Here is a 27,087-nt window from a genome sequence, read left to right as displayed (position 1 = left end):
TTCTGTTCTGTTCTATTCTATTCTATTCTATTCTATTCTATTCTATTCTATTCTATTCTATTCTATTCTATTCTATTCTATTCTATTCTATTCTATTCTCCAAAAATGAACTGGAGTTCCAGTCATGAAATCCTGTCTCTTTAAGCCCACTTACAGCAGTACTTAAAAGACTGTACATACATCCTTTTGAATTTTCAATATTCCTACATACACACAAAACCCCTTTTGCCACATACAAATATGTACAGTAGTTTTGGTTTATTTGGTTTGGTTTGGTTTGGTTTGGTTTGGTTCATCAATGAACAAGTGTAATGTTTTGGATTCATTTATTTTTTTAAAATGTAAACATTTAAATCATAAGTCATTTTTTCTGACTTCAAGGCCCCCTGGACCAAGTCCACTATATCTGAAGTAATCTGAAGGAGTCCCTTAAATTTATGTTGTTTACAATATTTCTGGAAGCTGGAAACTATAGGCCAGTGAGCTTAACATCTGTAGTAATGAAGTTAATGGAATCACTCCTGGGGAAAAAAAAAAGGATTAATGAACATTTAAAAGCGCACAAGTTGATGGACCCAAAATAGCATGGCTTTACCAAGTGCAGATTATATCATACTAATCTGACTGATTTTTTTTAACTGTGTCACAAATGTTTTGGATCAAGAGGATACTGTAAACATAGCCGATCTGGATTTTAGCAAAGCATTTGATACAGTTCCATGTAATGTGCTCATAAAAGAAGTTGTACAGGCTAAGGCTTAACCATGTTTGCTGAGAGCATATGCACCAAAGACAAATTCCTTGTGTGTCCAATCATACTTGGCCAATAAAGAATTCTATTCTATTCTATTCTTGATGTTTGTACCACAAGGATCAGTCCTAGATCCTGTTCTGTTCAATGTGTTTGTTAAGTGATACATCACTTAGACTTATATACCACTTCACAGTGCTTTATAGCTCTTTCTAAACTGTTTACGGAGTCAGCATATTGCCCCCAACAATCTGGGTCCTCATTTTACTGACCTTGGAAGGATGGAAGGCTGAGTCAGTCTCAAGCCGGTGAGGATCGAATGCCTGGCAGTCAGTAGAAATAGCCTGCAATACCGCATTCTAACCACGGCGCCACCATGGTTCATGGATACAATAAAAGGATTGCTAGATAAGGTTTGTCTTCTTGCTGATGACACAAAAGTATGCAATAGATTTGATGTTCCTGGGGGTATTCATAACATAGAAAATTTGGCACTGCTGGAAAATTAGTCAACAATGTGGAGACCCTAACCCTCAGTGTTGTTGTTGTGGGGAAAACAAGAGGAGGGAGAAGCATTATGTATGTCCGCCACTATGAGTTATTTATACAACCCCCCCCCCCAGTAAATATATAAATAAAGCTTGGTAAGGTTCTAAAGCAAAACTTTAATAAATTAATATGCATGCCCATCAGAAGTACAAAAGACAACTGAAAACCACAAAGCCATTTTCATTCATTCAGTGTTGCCATCTCTAACTGGAAATACACTAAAAGGCTTTACTTAAAATGGCAATCAGAATATGTTTCTGGTACATGAAAATGTATTTCCAGCAGTTAAAAGATATGTTATGAAATCCAACAAAAGTTATCCTTCAAGTAGGAAAAGAACGACAGGAGATGTCAATAAACATTTAGAAGTTCTGGTTCTCTGGAGTTTGTTCCCCCCTCCCCCTCTGAAAGACCAATTACAAAACAGAGCAGGAAACCACCACAGATTGACACTGAGAAACATGCTAAATCACAGTCACAGACTATTTCAGAATTCAGATGCTGACTCTTTCTCCTGTGCCCTTTGAGCCTCACAAAAGAGGTGAGCAAGAAGCAGACCAGGTTAACAGAAATTCTGGACTAGGATGAAACAGCCCACACAGCTATAAATCCTGGGAAGTAGAGCATATAATCACCTCTCCCCAATATTTTCTGTATGGGCAAAAGCAACATAAGAAACACCTTTCACACAGCACAAGCTCACAATAAAAATTCAGCTACAGGAGCTGGCTCAATTATTCACAGTCCTCTGATTTTTCTCGCCATCCACCAAGAAACCCTTGCACACGTACTCCAAGTTCAAAATAAAATATCTTCATTTTTTATAAGCATCTCCACCACCAGTCTCTGATAACGGATATCATTCAGGGCAGCCATTGCATCTAGCCCGGGCGCTCGCATAAGGGTTGGTCCGAAAACAATGCCAAGGTTTTCTGCATTCATGAGGTTCTTTTTTTCATGGAGAGTTACCCTGGAACAAGACAGAATGTGATTAAAATGCAAGCCAGCAAAAGCCTGAACGAGCTGTAATCGTGATCTCGTCGACCCAGAAATGAAAAGGGTCACGTGAAATACAAATTAAAGGTAGCTTGAACAGTCATAACTGCAGCCTTTGTGCAAAGCTAAAATTCTCAGTGTTCCCTCGTTAACAGTTATGGAAATGCTCCAATATGGCTGATAAAGAACGATGGATAAGGCAACAATAAGGCAGATTGAAGGGAAGAAAATAAAATATTAGATGTCTTGTGAGTAAGGTACTGGAGCTAACAAAGAGTGACTCATTTATTCTCTCTCTCTCTCTCTCTTCCTCCCCCTCTCTCTCTCACACACACACACACCTATCTTGATCTTGAGAATGTTTGATTCCTTGCACATCACAGACCACTGCCAACATAGCAAAAGATTTCTTCAGCTGCCAGTTAGTTGTAGCTAATAGGAACTAGTTTGCTTTAGACAAGTTCTAAATAGAGTTGTCGTAGTAGATGAGATCTTTCCTCTTTCTCTCATACAATACTACTAGAATTCAGGATCATTGAAGAAAAATGAACAATGAGACATTTCACGATACAAGGAAATATTTATGCAGCATCTACTTATATTACGGATAGGGCAAATTCATGCCAGGTGAGGTTTTTAGTGTACTTGCAATGCTAATGTTATATGTGATAGGAAGCAAAGTAACTCTGAAGATCAGATGTTGGTAAAAATAGCAGAAAATTGCTATTGTTCTCTGGTTGGCTATCAGCAGAAAGAAGAGACTGAGCTAGGTGGCTTTTTATCCAACATTTCTTTTCCTTTATTTATTTAATCCATCCATCTTGTGCAAGGTTCTTTCACTTTTTGATGCCAGTTATACCACGGTACAGGCATTCTTGCAAAATATTAGATGTGTTGCACCAATGTACCAGCAGGCAAACAAACTACTGGCCTTCAGCACTCATTATTTTAGTTCCTATTTAATTCCTTTAGGGTCTAGGGTTTAGTTCCTAGACCCAATGTTTTTGGGCCTAATACCAAGGTATTACCAGAAATATTTTATTCTTATGACTGATGCTATGCTTTGCAGCATGGTAGCTTCCTATTCATGAAAATTAAAATAATTTTACATAATAAAATTAGGCTGAGAGGTTGACAACCCTCTGAAGGTACCTGAGGTACCTGAGAGGTAACTATATAAGGCAATGGTCAGTTGATTGCACCCTGATACCACAGCGGGACTAGACAAACACCCCATTTTCTACATGGTCAACTAGACTCTTTAAAGCCATGAACAAGGCAGGGAGAAGAGGGAGGGGGTCAAGGAGAGAAATTTCCAATTTTTGCTCTTATTTTGCTTGGAGAATTCTTCCCTCCACAGAGCCATCTACTTCCCACTACCCTTTGGAAAGGATCTTGATGATTCTTTATGGGATGGCATCGTTTAGTTTATGGTGTTTTAAAACACGTATTTGGATGTTATTTGTAAACAAGCTGGAAAAGATTTATGTTCGGAAAGTCAACATATAAACAAGTAAAAGCTATTTTGAGACTCACGTGCCATTATGAATTCCACAGTGGAAGGATAAAAGTCTAGACGTGAGTAAGACCATGTGCCTTTATAAAAGGTTACCCTTGCCTCTTCTACCCTCATGATATAAAGTAGTAAAACGCAATCCAACCACTTCCAAAGCCACTACAGAAAGACGGACCGCTGCAGATCCCCCACCTTCTGCATCTAGTTAATGGCTACAGTAGGAACAGCTGCCCCCTCCCTGTTTCTGTTTTAATGGCATAACATACATACAAACTGCTGTCTTGAGAGGCTATGATTTGCTTTATGGTGGCTAATTGCCTATTTCAGAAAAAAACCCTCACATTTGTAAATTAGTTTTTGAGCAGACTAAACAAAAGCTCTAACGGATATTACTGATTTACAACTCAAGAGAAATGCCATTAAGGATTTAGTCGTTAAATAACTAGATTTCCATTATTGGAAAGTTCATGAATTATAACGAAAACATTAAAAAAAAAAAACCATCCCAGAGGCTCTGTTTAATGTGGAATTAAATCATGCCAGACACCTATAACAACAGACAGGAGCTGTAAGTTTGGGAACAAAGGGTTCTGAAGTCTGCCCTGAATTGACTCTTCAAGTTGGTATTTTAAAGGGCCGGAGTCAGAACTGAGTGGTGTTCTGTTCCTCCAACTGCAAATTCAGATGCCTCCAATTAAATAAAATGAGGAAGTCCCAAGCCAAGGTTACTTCCAACAGTGAAGCAGAGGCTCCACAGCAGGGGTGAAATCCAGCAGGTTTTGACTGGTTCTGGAGAACCGGTAGCGGAAATTTTGAGCAGTTCAGAGAACTGGCAAATACCACCTACGGTTGGCCCCCGAGTGGATTGGGAATGGAGATTTTGCAGTATTCTTCCCCTGGAGTGGGGCGGGAATGGAGATTTTGCAGTATCCTTCCCCTGCCACGCCCACCAAGCCATACCCACCAAGCCATGCCCACAGAACTGGTAGTAAAAAAAATTGGATTTCACCACTGCTCCACAGGCATGTTTAGAGAACTCGGCCAACACACCCAGTTTAAGAATAGAGCAGATAGCGTTGGTGAAGTAAGACCAGACAGAAAAATTGCTAGTACAGGTAGTCCTCTATTTACAACAGTTCATTGAATGACCATTCAAAGTTACAACGGCACTGAAAAATACGACTTATGACCATTTTTCACAGTTACAACCTTTGCAGCATCCCCATGATCATATGATCAAAATTCAGTTGCTTGGCAGCTGATTCATACTTATGACCGTTGCTTTGTCCCAAGGTCATGTGATCCCCTTTTGCAATCTTCTGACAAGCAAAGTCAATTGGGAAGCCAGATTCACTTAGCGACCGGGTTATTAATTTATCAACTGCAGTGATTCACTTAACAACTGTGGCAAAAAAGGTCGTAAAATGGGGCTAAACTCACTTAACAAATTTTTCACTTAACAACATAAATTTTGGGCACAATTGTGGATATAAGTAGAGGACTACCTATACAGAGACAGATTATTCTATGAAACAAGCTAGGTGGATTATTGGAGATGTAAAACGTTAATCTGATAATATTTATTCATTTGTTGAATTTATTTGCTGCCTATCTCACTGTGGGGTTACTCTAGGTGGCTTACAATAGTAAAAAAGAAGAAAATGAAAGAAGTGCAAACAGAACAGAAGTAAAATAATAGAACAATAAAGTAAATAATGACAAGGGAGTAAAATGAGAATAAATACATCAATATGGTAATATAAAAAAAGATAAATGGGTGGGGCGGGGGGGGGGAAGGGAGGTGGAGTCTGCCATCAAACTTGCAATCACCTCCAGTAAGGAATTCCCCCATTTATTCCCCATTGATATTTGATAATATGGGTGAATTTTGGTCTTCTAATACAGTTTTATGAAGACAATGTTGCAATCAACCACACTAAGTGACCAAGCCATGAGTAACTATAGGAAAGGAGTCTGGGTCAGAAAGGGCAATAATTGGCACACTGGGTGAATTTGTGTGAACACCTTCCTAGTGAGGTTGCTACATGCTTGTCAAGCACAAGCTATGAGTCTAGGACAGGGGTATCGAACTCCAGGCCCAGGGCCAGATTCGGCCTGTGGGGTGCTTAGATCTGGCCCGCAGGACCGCCCTGGAAACAGCAAAGGACCAGCCCACGGTGCCTCTGCCAGCGAAAACAGAGCTTGGGAGGGCCATGTGCGGCCCTCCTGAGCTCTGTTTTCATTGGCAGAGGATTGCAGGAGGCTGTCGCAGCCAAAGACAGAGCTCGAGAGGGCCGTGAATTCAGTTTTCACTATCAGAGCATTGCAGGATGCTGTTGTAGCTGAAAACAGAGCTCCTGAGGGCTGTGGAAGACCCTCCCAAGCTCCGTTTTTGCTGGCAGAGAATTACAGGAAGCTGTCGCAGCTGAAAACAGAGCTCGGGAGCCCATTTTTGCTGGCAGAGTGCTCGGGCCACCACAGGCGCCCCTGACATGAGTGATGTTGAGCTGGCCACCCCCATCCTGGCCATGGCCCCCCCCCAGGTCAATTACAACCCTGATGTAGCCCGCAATGAAATCGAGTTTGATACCCCTGATCTCGGAGGACCCTAGGTTGCACACAACATTGAATGGGGGAGTGCAATCCCATTAAGAACTACCAGAACCAAGAGATTTGGTTTTATCAGGTTTGATTTTGAGCCTATTTTTCCTCATCAAGTCCATCTTTGAAGTGGCTCCAGGAATTAGAATATGATTTCAATAGCACAGCGTGATCAACCAGAGGCCAAAATATACAGTTGAGCATCATAGGTGTTCTGATGGTCAATAGATGTCTTTACCCAACAGTTTCATCAATATGTAGATGGAGAGGTGAGAGCATCAAAAATTTCAGGCATTCTGAAAACCAGGGGTTCTGTCAGACCTCTCCCTGAAGGATACTATGATCAGTGGTATCTAGGGTTGCTGAAAAATCAAGAAAACTTAGGATGGTTGCATCACACCTACCCTGGCTCAGCCAGAGGTTATCAGCAAAAGGTCATATATGTAGAGACCAAAGGATTTAAAAATGGAAGCAGTTAGCACAAGAACCTGGAACAATTGCTTGGTGGGCTTGAATTGAGGACAAATCCTTTCACTTAATACCTCTTTAAATGTGCCATAAGATAGCGTAAGGTTTCGCAATGCGCAGGCGGCAGTAGCTTCAATGCTTCATGAAGTATTTCCAGCTGTTCATCAGGATCTGTGGTTTCTGAAATTGAAACGTGATAAACTTTTAAGCCCAAAGATGCACAAAATAAAGTTAGAGAAGCTTCTTCCAAGACCCATGTTTCCTGATATAACACATTTTTAATGTTATTTGAATGAATTATGCGCCAGGAAAGGAAAAGTAGAAAGCTTCATATTCAACGTCAAAAGAAGGTGACGGCTGGAGACGTCTCTTAGGAGCATTTGGTTGGCTTCCATTTCAAGCTAGTAATGACTCATACATGCCCATGCCTAGAAAAATGCTCAATCTGAACACATTCTGGTATTTTAGAGGTATTATTTACCTAAATAAACTGATATACGTGAGTTTATTTAATCCTCTTGTTAACTAAATCTGAATGGCTGGCCGAGATATTAAAAATACCAAAGCCACAAGCATACATCTATGACAGAAGGACTAACTGTTCTTCATAAATTGCACATACCACCTTCAAAAATGCGGCCACAAAATCTCTGATAATCAATTGTCCAATAATACTGTGTGTACTGGTAACCGACTTTCTATTTCAGAATATTTTTTCTATTACTAAAAAAAATGCTGATTTCTTCAAAAGTTGCAATATGGCTTAGCTCTTTAAAGATGAGAAAAACTGGCTCTGCAATATACATATATCCCTTGTTTCAAACAAACATAACATGAACAATTTAGACAAATTTCGTGGTAATAAAAGTATCCATTTGAGAAATGATACAATTTAAGGCTTACTTGCAGACTCTATGAATTTGGGGTAGGCATCATATGTGATTAATGGAATTGGCAAGTCCCTGAAGTAGAGTTTAAGTGCACCAGTGATAATGTTGATATCTTCATACATATTCACGGAAATGTCTGCTTTTTCCCCATCTGTACATAAATAAAGAGGGAGGGGGACCCCAAATATAAAATGTACATAATTTTAACGAATGGAATTGTAATTTACAATGATATTTAAAACAATACATACACTGTTGTACATACAATACAAAAGAAGGAACAAGGTAAAATGCATTTTGAAATGAAGACAAACAGCACTTTTCAAGAATTCTGTGCAAAGAATAAAATATAAGATAGAGAAAATTGCCTGTGGTCACAATAGCTGGGCTCTGTGATTCAGCTGTAGACTACATGGCCATTTTAATTTCTATTATCACAGAACTGTAATTGATTTCAATGAGATTTGGGTGGTGTTATGCCTTTCAAATGCAAGATTATTTTTTAAATAAAAAGTGCCATGACATAGAAAGTCAGACATGAAGCAGCAGATTTCTTCTTGTTTTGTTACACCTACAATGGAATTGGTAGAATGAGACACTATGGCATCCAAAATCTCCAACCATTAGAGATAGTGAGAAGCATAGTCCAACATATATTGAGAATGTCAGATTAGGAAAGGTTGCACAAAATCATATTCAAAGACAACCTTCAACTTTTAAAAGTTAATAAAATCCAAATTTTAGCCTCATTAGCAAATTAGCATGATTAAAAAAAGTTAATTACAGTAACCTCCTAGTATTAATAATAAGAATAATTGCTACAGTAAGTCAGATGACTATAAGTAATCAGAGCACGGTGGCTCAAGAGGTTAGAAGGCTGGACTGATGAAGGCTGGGCAGGCTCATGTTCGAGACCTGGTTGCTGCTGTGGGGCAGGGTGAGCTTTGGTCACACCCTCCAGCTCTTGCTGACCCAGCAGCTCAAAAGCGGGTGACTGTGAGTAGATAAATGGGTACCACTTTGGTGGGCAACCTTATAAGGACATGAAAGGAGCTCTCAACTGGGTTTCCCCCAGGCAAGGTGACATTAGTAGCAAACCCTTTCATCATGGAAGCACTTTGGGGTTTCCGACATGGAAGTTGTAGTAGTACTAAGTAATCACAAAGAGTGCACTTTGAAAGCTTTTTAAAGCCACTCTTAGAACTCAAACCTAATTCTCCATGCTTTTTTGGGAGAGAATGAGCTGTGAAATGGCTGAGATCTAAGCAACTACTTAAAGCATGCCCAATAGTTCAAATACTAGTTTGTTTTTAATTTTAATTCTTCCCTGGACCACCGATCTAACCTTCCAAGCACATCATATCACAGCATCCCAAGCTCATGCAGGTTAAAAAATGCTTCATATTTGGTACTGCTGAGAGGACTGCTTTCAGAGAACCAAATACTAGTCATGCAATATTCATTCACTGGATTCTAGCAAATATGACAGAGGTAATTATTATGGTAAGCACAGAGTAAAGAACATACCTCGATCAAAAGCCATTTTGACATCTTCAATTAGGTCGCTGAATCCTGATACTCGGTAGAGTCCTTCAGAATTGAGTCCTTTTAAATTAAAATCATTGCTAGATTAAGCAATCATTATGTTTTCTGATTAACGTGTACTTTACGATTAGCAGTACATAAACCAGAGCTCATTTTTTTAAAGCTGCAACTTTCTTACTCAGCATAATTTTATAACCAGCTTTCAATTATTCTGTGCAAACATATTTATGATAATGTTTCCAGAATAAAGAAGATGCCATACATGCATACATACATACTCATCATGCTTTTCCTTTTAAGGCAAATAGCTTTACACAAAATACAGATAAGAAGTAATAAACATTAAGCCCAAGAAATTATGTGCAATTGAAGCCAAGATGGGTTCAGGCCCATCTGGTGACATCCATGACATATCAAAGATTGTGATGCAATATAAGATAGGGAATGTTAAAAAAATGGATTAACAAACTAACAAAATAGATATTTGGTGTGTCTTTGAAACTAAGAGAAAAGAAAGGGATGTGATGAAGGCTATCTCTGCTTGTGAAACAGAGCTGATAAATACATACATAGTATTATAGGTTTAATCATGAATGAAAGAGCTAAAATGTACATAAAGTATTATTTGATGTCAGTTGGAACTATAGGATTGTAAAAAGGGAGGTTTTTTAGGCTGCTGACACACACACACACACACACACACACACACACACACACACACACAACTATTATGAAAGAGTATAGAAGAACTGACTGGGCCATTTGGAACCCCCCAAATGAATGAGAATATTGACTGTCAGCTGTTTGCTCAGAAATAAATGTCACTGTTTTGAATTGTGTTTATGTGCAGTTCATATGTACACACAGGAAAAGAATAAAAAAGGATGATTGATGTAATCATTTATGATAACTGTGAAAGAATGAGTGAAGGAAGTAAAAAAAAAGTTCAGGAAGAGCGATGGGTCCTGCATAAAAAAGTATCAGAACGATGGTTCTTAACCATTTCTTCACCACGGACACCACAGAGATTGATTGTCAAATAGAATGAATGAAAAGTAGATGAAAGAATCTGAAAATAACCCTCTCATATTGGATATTTATACTGATTTACATATAAAGTTATGTAGGTAACAACAAACAAGCAAGCATAGCGAAGAAAGACTTGGAGGAGGAAATATATTTCTCACAAAAATGATTTAAAAAAAGGAATGTTAGTTCTCAATAGCATAAATATCATCCAAATCTAATGGAACAATATTTTTCTATCTCGGTAGTATCAAAGAAAAGAAAGGAATATAGGGATTTGCTATATAATGCTATTTTCTAAATGAATGGAATTTAGATTTATTTTTCTCCAGGGCCACCGATAATTTTAGGACCACCCTGGGTAAAACTAGTTAGCGCTAGCCCCCAACTGAGTAAGATCAATTTAACAGGATTATTAGCAAGGCAACCAAATCACATAAATATACTTTACCTCTTGACTCAATTTCTCTAATGCACATGTCTACAACCATTGGTCTCTTTGTTAAGTGTACTTTTACTAGCGTAGTGAGATCACAGCTGTACACTTTCTTAACATGCTTCAAGTCCGGTTTGCAGTCATTCGGGACCATCTTGGAGCATTGTTTATGAACATTTAAGCCACAGTCTGATGAAAGAAGAAGACAAAAAAGAAACGTTAGCGTGAGATTCAGCGCAATGAAACTGTACCTGTAAACTATGCAACGTTCCCAAAGACACGGCTACAGTTGTGTGGATTTATGCAGGATGTGAGTCATAACAGCACAGAATCCATTCTCACTTAATCGCGACGTCAGTCTTTGCAGCTAACCAGGTGTGGGATACCTGTCAGTTTAATTTTTAAAATTCTAGCGCACTAAATTAGGGAACCGGGTCATTCATCACTAGAGCTGGGTGATTCTGCTAGTGGCAAAATACGTTTTTAGCTTGGAAGCTTTCAAAGGCAGCAGAACAAATAGGTTACATTTCTAGCTACCTACCATAAATTTTGTGGACACATCCAAAAGACGTGTGAAGTTATGCTCAGTGAACTGCCTGAACATCCTCTAGCTCAGGGGTGTCAAACTCAATTTCATTGAGGGCTGCATAAGGATTGTGTTTGACCTCGGGGGGCCAGGGTGGGCATGGCCAGCTCAACGTCACTCGTGTCAGGGGCACCTGTGGTGGCTTGAGTGCTGTGCCAGCAAAAACAGGCTCCTGGGCTCCCTTTTCGGCTGCAACAGCCTCCTGCAACCCACTGCCAGCGAAAATGGAGCTCGGGAGAGACACTTGCGGCCCCTCCCAAGCTCCATTTTTGCTGGCAGAGGCACTCACTGTTTCCAGGGAGGTCCCGCGGGCCAGATCTAAAGACCCTAAGGGCCGCATCCGGCCCCCAGGCTTTGAGTTTGACACCCTGCTGTAGCTCAAGCCAGAGCTTACCTACGGTTACCATAAAGCATGAGTGAGTGGATTTTGCAAGGGCACCTTATGTTGAAGTCATCCAATACTGATTCTGGAATGCCCCACCCAAAGAGAGGTCATTCCAAATCCTGCTACTGGAACTCCTTTGAGATTCTGCCAACAGCCCCCAGTCCTTTCTTGATGCAAAGAGTATGTTTTATCACCAACCTTTGTCCCTCCCCCACCCCCGTACGTGTGTGCGTGCATGTGAGTCAAAGCAGAAACATAATTATGAAAAGGAATCATCTGAATTCATTGCTGCTCTCCTTCAAAGCCTCTAAAACTAGCAATACTCTTTATCTCGTTATCAGGTTACCCAAATGTTTTGCAGTTTTTTCAGACCACCGAGGCAGAGGAGATTAGACCACATTTAATTTTATTAGCTGGCAAAAAGCTTCAAAAAACATTGCGAAGTGGATTTTCAGATACATTAAGCTAAAACCTCTCAGACGAGCTGCTCTTTCTCTTTCATTTCTAGAGCAGCACAGAAAAGGTTTTATATTTAGGAACGGGGAAAAAAAATCAACGTTAACATTTTCCAATGAAACTGAAATAATGTGCTTTTATTAATGCATGAGCAAACACAAGAACTATAAGCACTGTATTAAGGCTGCCCCAAGAGGATCTATTTCAAATATTTGCTGAGAATACAATAAGCAGAGCTGTCACTTTCCCTTCTACTGCTGATTTGATTTTTATCATCCCTAACCTTCAACCTGCTTATAATTCATGAAAATATACAGTTGCCAAGTATGCATTATAGAAATATCAGAGTGTGTTAAATACAGAACCATCATATTTGTAAGTTACACTGGGGAAGAATAAGTACTGTGTCAGGTTTAAGAACTAACATAAACTGGGGGGGAAAAGCTTATATGCTATTCAAAAAGACAGCTAGAGAGTTCTAATAGTTTTAGGATTGCTGTGAAATCAGAATTGGATTGGAGGTTAAGTGTATGAAAGAAGCTATTTCAGATATGCTGCATTCGGGGCCAATTCAAGGGCAATTTAGGATCTGGGAATACATATACTTGCTCAGAATGCAGGAAAATATGTATTTGCTGTTCTTTATATGAGCTTATCTCAATTCAAGAAAAAACGCTATGAGAATAATCAGAATGGTATATTTTGTTTCTTCAGTAGACATAACTGAAAACACAGATTTTCAACTAGACCCCAGTGTTAAGATTGCAATCTTATAGAAGAATTTCTAAAAAAAACAACAAAACCCTCTACACTCTCATGTTGAAATAACAGGACAACCTATCATTAATGAAATTCAGAAAATCTGCCTGGCCAACAATTCACTTATAAAAGTATAAATATAAAAGTACAGATTTTTAAAGAGAGTTGCTTAAGATGGGAGGCCATATACAGGTAGTCGAACCCAAAACTTCCACTGCTAAGCGAGAATGAATTGGTTTTATGACCTTTCTTGCCACAGTTGTTAAGTGAATCACTGCAGGTGTTAAGTTAGCAACACAGTTGTAAAGCGAATTTATCTTTTCCATTGACTTTGCTTAACAGAAACCCTGGGATACAGAAACTGTCATAAATATGAGCCAGTTGCCAAATGTCCAAATTTGATCATATGACCCTGACCCTAACCCCAAGACTTAAATATTAGCATAACATTTGTTTGCCCCACATTCTCATTCTTTATTTTACTATGGAACCCAAAAGATGTATAGTTTACCGATGGACCCACCAAGATGCATGATAAATCCCAGTGCCCAATTCCATATGCAATGTTTCTCTTTGGCGATTTACAGGATCATTTGGACTGAATGTTCAGTAGAGTAAAAACGTGAATAGATTATTAAGATATATTGTACTGGGATGGAGCTATTTACTGAAGATAACCAAGTCATTTAACTGAGAAAAAAAGAGTGGATTTTATGACATAGGCAATTTTAACCTACGCTTGAATACCCTGAACAAGGAATAGAACTTGTAGAAGATATTCACTATTGTCTTGCTCATTTACCTCAATCTTGATGTTTCTTCCTAGAAACAGACTTACAATCTTGGAGACACCAAAAGTATCTTGTGCCCATTCAATGTAGCATTCATCCCTCCTGAGTGAAAGGAGAGCATTTGTGCCTTTTAGTGGTAAAGTAAACTACTTGGACTGTAAGACTTTCATCTAGCTAAACTTCCTTCCAGATCAGTTACAAAGACTGTCTATGAATCTATCTTTTCAGTGAGGGTTGTTTTTTGTCTTTTTTTTCATAGACTTCTAACTCTTTAGCTCTTTGTGTAAATGAACTGTTCTGGCACTCCTGTTTCCTTGCTCTATCCATCAGAGGTTAGCCTAAATGCAGCCATACTGTCTTACAAGCATTTATGCCATTTGTATCCTTTCTCCAAGAAACCCAGGACACTGTTTTTGATGCTGCAACTATTCTGTAAAAAAAAAAAAAGAAAATGTGATTTGCCCGAGCCATTGAATAAATCTTATGAATGAGTGTGGGTATGAATGAATCCTTACCTAGATTTAGCCATTATCCCAATCTGAAACTCAAGTCCAAGGCAGGAAATGGCTGCTAATCTCTCCTCTTAAATATTCCTGATTAGAGATGTCTGTGGTGCTTTGTGGGAGGATAACATAGGAATGTGGAAATCCATGAAATTTTTTTTTTTTTTTAATTTGATTTATATGCCGCCCTTCTCCGGAGACTCAGGGCGGCTTACAGTGCGTTAAGCAATAGCCTTCATACTTTTGTATATTTATACAAAGTCAGCTTATTGCCCCCACAAACTGGGTCCTCATTTAACCTACCTTAGAAAGGATGGAAGGCTGAGTCAACCTTGAGCCTTGGAGAGATTCGAACCAGCAGTAAATTGCAGGCAGCTGTGTTAATAACAGGGTGCTTTAAACCACTGTAGTACCAAGGCTCTTACTAGAAATGCACTAAACTAGAGAAAAACCTTGATATCCCAGAGATATAAGATGAAAATTAGCAGAGTTAAATGCACTTGGCCCAACCCTGGAAAATTTAAGATTGTGATGTAGGAGGTCAAGCGCATACTTCAAAGTATCTCATAGCCTTCAGTTTCTTCCTTCTCCTTAGCTTCCTGGTATTACTGAAAGAAAATCTGCGACCTCGTTAGTATGCTCCATTAGAGGAGATGTGTGACAGAGGTCTTGCAACTCTGAGCATAAGTATGGAGTTTTCCATACTCTCTTCTACTTGCTGAGAAAATACTGTTTCTCACGAAAGCAAATCACTAAAATGTTAAAAGACAATTTTTAAAAAGGAAAAAAAAAAACCAGCTGTAAAGTTTATTCTCTCTTTTGCTCAAAATGTATCGGGGCCTTCAATTTTTCTTCTTCCCACTCAAAGCTTTAGAAAAATCTGCCCCTAAAGAATTATTTTAAGGTAGGTGGCTATATGCATAGAGTGTGAAAGTGCATTATATAAACCGTATCTAAGTAAAAGACAAGCCACCCACATATCGTGATGGAGAGAAATTGCAGGCTAGTTACCATGGTAGGTTATGCACTGTAGAAAAGATACCTATTATACTAGCTATAAATAAACTTTTTAAAAAGACCAGTGCCCTTTTGTGCTATACATCTACTTATACCTTATAAGAAAATCTTCCTACAAGTAGTCCTTGAAACTAGCAGTTGGGATTGGAATTTCTGTCACTAAGCAATGTGGTCATGCAACACAACATCAAATGACCTAATTGCTTAGCAACAACAAACCCACAGTCTTGGTGGCTTTTGTAACCCCAGAACCATCTTGGCCATTAAGTGGGAAGAAGCCAGAATTCCAAGAAAGCAGGGTGGTGCATGGGTAGAGGTGCATGTGCTATAGGAGTTGCCACAAGCAGGCACTCGGGAGCACAGGTACTGCAAGGGCATGAGGGAGTGCTACAGGCAGGTGCTACTGAGCATGGCCAGGTTCACAGCTGGGCAAAAAAGCAGTGGCAGCAGGAGTGACTTCCGATTTCCTGCTGCCTTTCCCAATGACTTTGCTTGTGGGAACCTGACAGGGAAAAGTGGAAATCACAATCATGTGATTGTGGGGATGCTGTACTGGTTGCAACTTTGGGGATAAGTCCCCCTTCGTCAATACTGTTGTAATTTTGAATGGTTGATGAATGAATGGTCACAACTTGAGGACTACCTGTATTATTTCCTCTCCCACCCCCCACATACACTCTTAAGACAGTGATGGCTAACCTTTTTGCCATTGTGTGCCAAAACCGGGGGGACTGCGGGTGTGTGTGGTCGCATGCACGTGTGCCCACACCCATAATTCTATGCGCCCCATCCCCATGCATGCGTGCACAACCCCCCCCCACTCCCCACGCTTTTGGCATGCAATGGCACGGTGGGCCCAGTAGGCCCGTTTTTCTCTCTCCCCAGGCTCCAGAGGCTTTCTAGGAGCCTGGGGAGGGCAAAAACAGCCTTCCCTACCCCTGCCAAAGGCCCTCTGGAGTCCAGAAACAACCCGGTGGGGCCAGAAGGCCCGTTTTTCCTCTCTTCTCAGGCTCCAGAGGCTTTCTAGGAGCCTGGGGAGGACAAAATGGTCTTCCCCACCCCCCCGGAGGCCCTCTGGAGGCCGGAAACGGCCTGTTTGCCGACGTCCAGTGGGCCCAGAAGGCCCGAAAATCAGCACGCGCTGGAGCTGAGCTCACGTGCCCACCAATATGGCTATGCATGCCACCTGTGGCACGCGTGCCGTAGGTTCGCCATCACGGTCTTAAGAGAAGCAGCATTCTAAACTCAAACAAAGTGCTCCTTCAAATACTCTTCTCGAATAGTCAATAGCTGGGTGAAAATGATGCAGATTTTATCTTACTCTTTGTTTCAAGCATTGCTTTTAAGTTGCTAATGTTTAATATTCACTTCTATGCCATCGTACTTTTGCAAACAGAACAACAGTCTGTTTTTAAAATGGGACATTCAAGATAAACTAGAAAGGATCACAGGAAGCCTCAAAGTTCTCTAATCTTAGACTGGTTTGAGAGGGAACTGTCCTTCACATTTTTCAGGCTTCCAGACATGGATCACAAAGTGGTGGTGACCGATTCTAGCATGGCTTCTCAGAGGAAATGGCTGAAGCAACACTTTCACTGCTTTCTGAAACAGCCTGTTCAACTACACACATTTGGCTCTGGTTGTGAAATGCACCTCCAGCTGACTCTGATCTTTTGGGCTGACTTGTACATAAATCAAGATAAGCTTTTGGGGCAGGAGTAAAACTGGGTTCAACAACCCCTAGGTCCTTGATGGCGAACCTATGGCACGTATGGCCATATCATTGGGCACGCCAGCTCAGCTCCATGATTTTTGGGCCTTCTGGGCCCACCAGAAGTAAGGAAACAGTCTGTTTCCTGCCTTCGGAGAGCCTGGGGGTGGGTGGGTGGGTGGAGAAGGCCTATTTTTCTTTCTCAACTGGCTCCAGATCCTTTCTATACATCTGGGGAGGGCGAAAACAGCCTTCCCCACCCCCTCGGAGGCCCTCTGGAGGCCCTAAATGGCCCATTTTCCAACTTCCGGTTGGACAGGAAGTGATGTTTTTTGCTGTCCCCAGCCTACAGAGCCTCTCTGTGTGCCAGGAGCGGGGGGAAGGGGGTCACGCACGCATGCGCAGGGCGGGGCGCATAGAATTATGGCTATGGGCATGCACGCGCGTGAACCTTCCCCGCCCCCTCCATCTCCTGGCATGCGATGGCAAAAAGGTTAGCCATCACTGCCCTAGGTAGACCTACTAGTTTACCCTTGTCCATGAACAGTACTTGAAAATGCTTTCTGCTGCTTTATTTTATAATCCAACAGTCTTCTCTATTTTATTCCTGAACAGGAGATGCAGGGCACGCCAACAACACAAATAAACAGTTATCAGATTTAAAACAGCATCTGACTAAAATTCTCTCATTGAGGCATCATGAATAGGGCAGTTTTTGTTTCAGCCAGGAACCCTAGTTTTCAAGTATCTATTATATTGTATGCTTCCTAAGGCTGTAAAATTTTAGGCTAACTAAACCTATTTAGTTTATTTTGCATCCAATATCTGCCAACCTGCTCTAAAGGTTTTATTCTCTATTATACTTTTTATCATTACTATTGGTTTACAAGCTCAAATAAGAAAAGCCAGCTAAATATAAGAACGTTAAGTGCATTCCATCCATTTTAATAAAAGTGATCAACATGTTTTAATTTTCCCTCTGACATAAGAGATTTCAACACCTGCATTTTTTCCTGTCAAAACTTAAAAATATCGTAGTGAACTTGAGTGTGATAAATGTAAAAGACAAAGAGTACTCCATTTATAAACTGCTTTCTACAGAAAGATGTTTTCGCGAAGGAACTAGTAGACGAAGTTATCTGAAATAATTAAATGGGCTAAATTAGGGTGGAGTGTTACATGGGCAAATATGGTGAACACTGGCCTTGCAGATACCCTTCCTTCCTGTCTTGTGTGTCAGGAAAAGAAAATCAAATGCCTGATTTTATTCGTCACAATCACAGTTAATATCCAACAATCAACATCCGATTGGTTTAAATTTCACTATGTGAAAAAGCCAGTCTCATAATCCACAGTTTCACCTTAGCTTCTGTGATTTAGCTGGAGCTTCATTTAACATGAGTTCCCCAATGACGGAAGGTAGTTGCAGCAAAACAAAATTAATAAGCCACAGGTACACTGAATAATAATAATAATAATAATAATAATAATAATAATAATAATAATAATAATTGTCATTTGGAACACAACATGTCAGATATCACAGTTGTTGAAAACTGAAACGTACATTTATTGACATTGTGCTACCTGGAGATGCCAGAGTTGAAGAAAAAGAAGTGGGAAAAAAATCACGAAATATCGCGACCTGGCCATCGAAACTACACAATTATGGATAAAACATATAACAGTGATACCCATTGTCATTGGGGCACTTGATACCATGTCCAAGAATTTTATAAGATACATCAACAAATTGCAGCTTCCTGCAATAACACCAGCGGAACTGCAAAAAACTGCGCTACTTGGAACATCATATATTTTGAGAAGGTACTTGATTGATACCTAGGATGCTGGCAGCAACCCGTATCAACCATCAGCGCCAGTCAATGATATTTACGATGCATTTTTAAATGTTCAGTTGACTGAGTTTCATGTTTAATGAATAAAGTAATAATAACAATAATAATTTGTACTTTCTTTGCCCATTTTTCACTTAGATCATAGTTAGGAAGAACAATTGTTCCACGCTCTTGAAAACATTTAACATTTCAAAAGAAGAACGGTTTTTAGCTCTTTTTGATATATTATGCGTAGATGTGTCTGCCTTCAAGTCAGAACTGACTCCTGGCGACTGCCTGGACAGGTCCTGCTGTTTTCTCTTGGCAAGTTTTCAGAAGTGATTCACCCTGACCTTCCTTCCTAGGACTGACAGGGAGAGTAACTGGCCCAAGGTCATCCAACTGACTTTGTGCTTAAGGCAGGCCTAGAACTCACAGACTTCCCAGTTTCCAGCCTGATGTCTTAGCCACTACAGTACAACAAACCGGATCTCTTTTTTTAATATATTACGCTCTATTAAATACTAAACTGCACATTATTCATGCACCAATTACATTGGTTTAAGAAATTAAAAAAATATTGAAAGGGACAAAATGAACAGAAATTTGTTTCAACAATAATGGCTATGTTACAAGGCAATTTCTGCAAGCAAATGATTCTACATGCTAAAAGTGTCTTAATTATTGAGACAATTGAAGGGCCTTTAGTTTTGCAGAATGAGATCTGCTTCCCCCTCCCCCCAAGTTTCCTTTACCTATGCAAACAGAAACAAGGACACCTACAGAAGGGCTTTTGTTCCATTCCATGCACATATATGGAGAGATAAACAGGAACAGTCTTTAAAGTCCAGCTCTTTTCAATGTTTTGGTCATTCATATAAAACTATACTTATTCTGGACCAGAGGTCCCCAACCCCTGGGCCCTGGATCAGTACCAGTCTGTGGCCTGTTAGGAACTGGTCTGTGCATGCGGCAGGCGAGCAAGTGAAGCTTCATCTACGCATGTGCGGGATCTAGGTCGTGCGTGAAATATTCCTCCTGGTCTGTGGAAAAATTGTTTTCCACGAAACTGGTCCCTGGTGCTTGGAAGTTTGGAGACCACTGTTCTAGACATTCATTTGTTGCATGTGGAATATGATGAGGATAGATAGGCTTGATCTGATTGCACCATATCTTATAGCTTTATTTCGCTGTTGCAAATTCAGAAGCTTTTATCGCTTCCAACTCTCCTGCGTTTTAGCAACTGACAATTATACATTATCTGGGAAAGCTCTAGATTTCAGGATCTTTAATCCAGTTTTTAATATATGCCACTTCAGATTAAGTTTAAAGATCAGGGCAACAAATTCTGTTACTACATGGGAAAAAAAACACCATCTCCAATCTGAGTCATTGTTACCTGCACATTTCACTCCCTGAGCAATGAGGCCCCACATGAAGTTGGCACAATATTCACACCAATGTGGACCTCTGAAGGTATGAACCTGAAAAACAAAAGCAGAAAACAATAAAAGAGAGAGAGAGAGATTTTTCAAAAGCACACCAGCTTTCTTCTCCTTTTCTAAGCTACAGCAATAATATAACAAATTTAACTTGCTGGCATGTGGGGTCTGTTACAGGAAAATATGCCAAAATATAAATTTAAAGAGAGTGTGTGTTAGGTTAGATTGCTTCAAGCTCCAATAGTAGAAATAGTTGGGGATCACCCTGTTAGCTGCATAGTGATTCTTCCCCACTTCCAACTCCCTGTATGAAAGGGAAGTCTGGAAGCAGGCACATGAGATCCATCAGGAAAACCCAAAGCCAGAATGTGCCTCATTTCTGTTTGCTGGAGAAAAGATGGGGCTTTCTTGATTGTGTTGAAAATAAGCCAAGCTATTTCTACATTGGGGCGGAAAAGGTCAGCTAATTCAAAGTCATTATGATTTGATCTGAAGGGAACTGCTGTCTCTGTTGTATCAATGTTAGTTTGTTGTTGTTTTCCTGTGAGTGGGGTTATTGTTCTATTTGATACCTGGAGTTGTGTATTTTTAATTCTTGCAAATTGGCCAGAGTCACTTATTTAAATCTAGATCATATAAATAAAAATACATTTTACCATTCACTACATGAAAAGAATCAAGACTCTGATTAAAAGGCAATGCTACCAGCTCTGTTGGCCATGAGGGAAAAAAAAGAATAAAAATTTGAAAGAAATATCTTTCTTTATTAGACCAACCAAATTTTATAAATTTGCTTGCTTTTGCTTGTTTTCAATTTGTCATCAGGTATTTGATTAGCAAAAGAAAGAGAGGTGGTAAGGCTGATCATGAAGCTATGTCTGCACCAGCTTACATTCTTAAAAGGAGTGATGGAGACCCTTCAGATAGGATAAGCAGGCTTTATCAGGTGGTTCCTGGTGTGGACCCTTTTTCTCTGCTACAGGATTTCAATTGCAGGCTTCAGACGCACAGTACAAATCTTTTCATGTGTACCTAGCTTTCTTACAAAACTTGTTATTCCATGCAGTCTGCAATAATAAAAAATACCTAATGTAATAAAAGATTATGGCACTAAATATATTATGGGTCTTGCAGAGAAAATATAAGGTTTAACTTCAGACCGTGTGGATGTTGTTAAAGGATGAGGGCCCATATTTTAAAAAATAACCTTTTAAATGAAATTCATACTTTTTAATGCTCCACAATGATTGCTGAAGAAAAGACAGACCAAGGTAGGCCCATCACCCTTCCTTAGACCCTGATCTTATATTTTCTGCAGGACAAAACTGCACTCCAGCGAATAAAACTTTGTATAGCAAAGCATTCATGGCTAATATAAAAGGAATGAAATCTCTTGCTGGAAGCAACATTTTAAGATGGGATTCTTAAAATTTGTGTTCCAACCAAAATTAAGTAATGGTGGATTTCATTGGGCCAAGTTTCTTGTGATACCGCAATATTCTTAACATGGAAAGTCATTACTTCGGCTATTTAGCATGTAGCCTTTCAGTCTGTACAATTAAAGCTGAGCTTGAATTTCTTCTACCTCTGCTAAATTACTAAATAAAATCAACAACTGATTCATTCTGACATTCAAGTCAGGTTAACATGTTGCAGCAGAAAACAAAAGGAACGCTGGAGTAATCCTGTTCAAAGCTAACAATAGTTATGATAAAACTTAGAAATCCTACATTTTCTTTTTTTTGTAAACTAAGTTTTATTAGAATTTTTCTTTCATCATTTGATGAACAGAGTGTTGACCAGGTCACATTTTATATGTATCAATTTTTATAATCTATTCCAATCTTCTCTGTTTTTCCATATTCATCTCTTTTATATAATTCTTTATCTAAAATTAATCATTTTTCACCATATCTTGTTATTTCAGCTTCTGCCATATTGTTCTTTTTTTCCCAAGTCCATTTTACATATTTCCAATTTCAGCCATAATATTCTTTTTCCATATTTCTTTATCTTATCTTAATTTCTTCTTACTACATAAACCGTATCAGTATCCGCCCTTAATTCCTAATCTCTTATAATAACATCAATTAATTATCTTATTTCTCCATTACAAAATATATTTCTAAAAATCCCCATCCCACTTTTTAACATTTCAACTTTATTTCTTAATTTAAATTGTCTTCAAAATTAAACCAAATTGCCATTTCACATTTCATCTGCTATTGTTTTACTACATTTTCAATCCATGCTTTGGGGGGGGGGGAAGTATATATTCTGTATATCTGCTTACATTACTATCCTAAAAGCTGTTCGAATCAATATTCATTTGTGGCATCATCTTTCTTAGGCTACAGTTTATTTTACCGAAGATTAAGGTGTAGTTGGGAATACTCTTCCCTTAGGCATATTTTGTTCAAATACAAATCTTTTAGAAATTCAGTTGATTCCTTGATTAAAATTAACATAGTTACTTGAATAAGTAAACAATCCAATGTTTTGTTATTACCTGATGGTAATTGCCTTACAAAACAAAATTACATCCTAAATAAAGCAAGTTTATTGGAACCTGAGAGTGAGAGTGAGAGAGAGAGAGAGAGAGAGAGAGAGAGAGAGAGATTGAAATAGTTATTTTAAAGGGTTTACAAGGACAAGTGTTAAATTTGAGTTAAGTGACTCTGTGATTTAAAGAACATAGATCTTTGGACCAGCTTGTTGGCCTAGCTAGCCATTCCACATGTTTCTCTCTGACAATTGTGACATCCCAGTCTCCCTACACAGAACGATAAGACTTATTGTTGCTGGGTGCTTTCACATGGGAGATAGTAGGCACTGTAGATCTATGCTAACAGAGTGTATACCCTATCAGAAAGCCACAGTCCTTCCATTTGCTATAGTCAAGTAACAATAGTGCAGAATAAGAGTGTAAGAAGGACTTTTATAGCACGAATAAGATGGCAGTTCTATATTTTTTGTCATTAGACCCCAAATGGGTCGATTATTTATAAACGTGGAATTGAATTCATGATCCCACGGGGATAGGTTTCAGCATTGTACTTGGGATGCTGTTAGTTTTGCTTTTTAGAAAACTGACTGGTTTTTTTTTCCCCAAAAGAAAGTTTGGCATTATATTCAGCATGTGGCTGAATTGCACTGCATTCTTGTGGTACTGCTTCGCCAGTTGAAATTCTTAATATGAAAGAACAGTATTGTTTTACTGTAGTACTTTCCCAGACAAAAATTCTACCCATAACATCCTGGCAAAGAATCCCATATTCAGAAGCCTTCTGAATACACCAAGGCAAATCTTTATGCTAACCTATTATTAATAATAAATTATTTGTAATGAATACAGGACAACGCACGCATATAGAATGAGTACAATATTGTCACTGCAATTCCACAAATCACCTGTGCCAGTGAAAATAATTTTCCTAGCCCCTAGCTCTAAAGCCCAAGATTATGTGGGTCTTATCAAGCATCACTGCTGTACAGATGGAAAGGACTTTTTATTATTAAATACGTGTCACCATTATAAGCCAGAAGAGGTATCTGTATTTGTTTTAGCATCCAGCCTGACTTTCTGTATTTTTTAGAAATAGGACTGTAGGGTTGTTAGAATGGCTCTTTGTTTATCCATAGCAAGATGGTGGCTAAAGCTTTCACTCTGTCTGCTTCCCTGCTTTTCTGACCTAGGATTATGAGTCAGGGGTGCTGCATGTTAACTACTTGAGATTATCTTTGTTCTTATGTTACTTAAGGGAATGGAGTGTTTTTTTGTCCTGCATGTGAGAAACTAATTATAGCACAAAACAACAGAAGCCAAATTAGGCTTGACAAAAAAGAGGGGGGAGAGAGATTACTGTTAATATTTTGTATTTCATTTGAAAAACAAAATATGATCGAGATCAAGCATTCTTTTCCTGAAACTGTACTCAGATATTTTTGGCATGTTGTACATTGGAAATAGGCTGGGGCACAATTTCTTTCCGGTTTTAGCCCTAGTGAAAATGAAAGGGGAAACTGAGATGGGGAAAAAAATTTGGACTTCCCTCTCCACACCCCAATCTCTAACCCTTTAGGGTGGAAGGCCAGCATCCCATATAGTACCAGAGGAACTTAAAAACTGCTAACAGATCATTTTGGCCTACATCTTTCATCGCCCCTGGCTGACAACCATTCTGTTTAGGGCTGATGGAAGTAAAGGTTCTACACTGTATGGAGGGTCAAAACTGTTTTCTAGAGTTCATCCTCCTCCAGGTTCCTTAAATAGGTTATCTAGTCCATGTTTTCATATTCACCAAATAAATATCTTCAACCTGCTCCTTCCAGACAGATAGAGGGATTTAACACAGCCAGCTCTGACATGTACTTGCAACTCCTGAAAATAACTTACAGACAGTCATTGTTAAAATATACTATGCACAGAATGAATAAACCTGGTCAGCACATCGCACCCAGTGGATGCAAACAACAACATGTTCCTCCTGATAATACCCCAAGATTTCCATCTCCCCAAGGCAGCTATTTTATTAATGCTTCCAGGTACGAGTTTTTCTTTCAGCTGTTTAGATAAGATTACTGCACTGCCTTTGTAGCTTTAATCTCCTTCATACAATCTCTGGGTTGTAAAGGAAGGACAAATAATGAGGACAAGAGATGAAAAATTACTCTCACATGATCTGTAGTTATAGCTAAAACAACACTGGTGGCCTTGGATGTTGTTTGGTGGCAGCCTTGTCAGATTCATTGGCTATGTAGCATTAGAACAAGGCCAAATGAGCATTATAAAAGAAGGTTGAAGGAGAAAGCTAGGAAAAGCCAGCAGCTAAATAAAAGCTAAAATCTCCTGAGGTACTCAGGAGTCACTGCTACTCTTTGGGCTGTCTTCTGCCCAAAACAGTCACAGAGTAGGGTTACATTCACGGCATAAGCTGTAATGCAATACAGAACATAAGGTGAGTGGGTGATATTTTTTTCCAGCCAGCTCAAAACATGCCAAAATGCTGGAAAACAATCCATTTTCTTCCATGTTTAATAAAAAGCCAAGCTCCTACCAAATTCCTGGCCTTATTTTCTTCCATGAACCAGCACAGAAGCTTCTGTCTAAATCCCAAATGCATCATTCATGCTTTTGAAAATGGAGTGCTATCATTCCTCACATAAATATATTAGAAATGTTTAAAGCAGAAATAGAATGTTTTGTGAAGAAAACATTACTCCCATCTCATGAATGAGAAAAGAAAGGAACAAAAGATGAAAAATACTTCCCAAATGATTGGCAGAAATGTAAAGATTGATTTTTATTAAACAGAAACTTGATTAGCAGTGTACGGGAAAAAACTAACAGGATATCAAAAATTGATTTTTCAGGGGATCTCGATCTAAAACCTGATGCTGAACTTGAAACACAGAACAAGAGTTCTGTGTGCCTTTAAAAATTTTGGATATGACATCCAGAAACTTCTAAACAATGCTATCAAATTATAATAGAACCTGGGTGGGCTGCTACGGGTTTGCCTGGGTTCAGGAGAACACGTAGCTAATGTTATGGTCGGTTTGGAGAACCTCCAAATCCCACCCCTGGATGGCCCTGCCCACCCGCCTCTCCCCTCCCAGGAGTCTCCACTCGGCCCATTTTGGATGTGAAGTAAGTGCAGGGCTCACATGGAGGCTTGGAGAGCGGGAAAAACAGGTCTCCTGGAAGCTCCGGAGAGCCTCCGGAGCCCGGGGAAGGCAGTTTTCACCCTCCCAGAGACTTGAGGAAAGCCTCCAGAGCCTGGGGAAGGCAAAAATGGGCCCTGTGTTGTGGTGCAGGAGGCCGACTAGGCCACACCCACCCAGCAACTGGGCAGAGAACCCATTGCTGAAATTTTTGAAACCCACCCCTGAATAGAACCAATAAAGCATCATATGCATCGTTGACAACAATAATGCAAACTGTTTTTTTTTAATAATATAGAAATGATATACAGTCAATTTTGGTATTTCTTCTTGCTTCAACTTTTTTTTTTCTTCGTTTGGAGTGCAGTCCCTGGTATACGGCTCAGAACTCAAATGCAGCTCTTGATTCAGAGAAAGGTGCACATTCCTGCTTTAAAACAATCAGCATTTGGCAGTATAGTAAATACTTTGTTTAATCTGTTAGCACAGGGGGGAAAACCTTTCAGCAAGACTCTTCTGTGCTCCTTTTGCCTCTTTCAGGCAAGACTAAGCTTGCCTGTCTCTTGAAGTTGCCCAGAATCGTGGCTAAACAACTTGCTTGGTTCAGGGGACACTGAGGACATTATGCACCTGGCAGACTTCACTGCTGCATGATTATCAGAAAAGAGAGTTGCAGCCCTGAATGTCAAATAGTCAAAGTTTGTTTGCAACTCTAACTCATTCCTGGCCAGAAGCTCTTAATGACTTTCTTGTAGGTATTGAATATGTCAGCAGGAATAGGAACAAGCGGCAATTGTATTTCACTGAAGTGACCAAAAAACTACTACAGGAACTGGAAGACAATAGGAGTCCCTCTCCTGTCTTTTTAAGGATAAATGGTGTTTTACAATGCAATGTTGAAACTGTAATGTACAACGTAGCTGAGACACTTGAATTTGCTGGGTTTTTATGATGCTAATGTTTTCAGATGCACTTTTTAGCCACTCTTGAAGAGTTTTCTTAAAGCAGACAACAATACAGGTAGTCCTCATCTTATGGCCACAATTGAGCCCAATTTTTTTGCTGCTGAGATCGACATTTGTTAAGCAAATTTTGCTCCATTTTACGACCTTTCTTGCCACAGTTGTTCAGTGAATCACTGCAGTTGTTAAATTAGT

The 27,087-nt window shown here is 39.4% G+C and overlaps 1 protein-coding gene across 1 annotated transcript in view; it reads right to left on the bottom strand.

Moving 5' to 3' along the window:
- Nucleotides 1-1,396: 1,396 nt before the first annotated feature.
- CHN1 (chimerin 1) overlaps nt 1,397-27,087 on the bottom strand; it is a 110,874-nt gene continuing 85,183 nt past the window's right edge. The window contains exons 8-13 of the mRNA XM_070934237.1: nt 20,224-20,308; nt 10,794-10,967; nt 9,299-9,376; nt 7,785-7,922; nt 6,956-7,061; nt 1,397-2,270 (exon numbers count right to left, since the gene is read on the bottom strand). Of these exons, the coding sequence (XP_070790338.1) occupies nt 2,099-2,270; nt 6,956-7,061; nt 7,785-7,922; nt 9,299-9,376; nt 10,794-10,967; nt 20,224-20,308 (753 nt within the window). The 3' untranslated portion in view covers nt 1,397-2,098. The remainder of the gene's footprint in view (nt 2,271-6,955; nt 7,062-7,784; nt 7,923-9,298; nt 9,377-10,793; nt 10,968-20,223; nt 20,309-27,087) is intronic.

The sequence above is a fragment of the Pituophis catenifer genome, unplaced genomic scaffold, assembly GCF_029215685.1.
Source record: "Pituophis catenifer annectens isolate HBS135680 unplaced genomic scaffold, rPitCat1.0.hap2 SCAF_1, whole genome shotgun sequence".
Taxonomy (NCBI): domain Eukaryota; kingdom Metazoa; phylum Chordata; class Lepidosauria; order Squamata; family Colubridae; genus Pituophis; species Pituophis catenifer.
The sequence above is the reverse complement of the archived record's forward strand: the minus strand, read 5'-3'. Positions and strand labels throughout refer to the sequence as shown.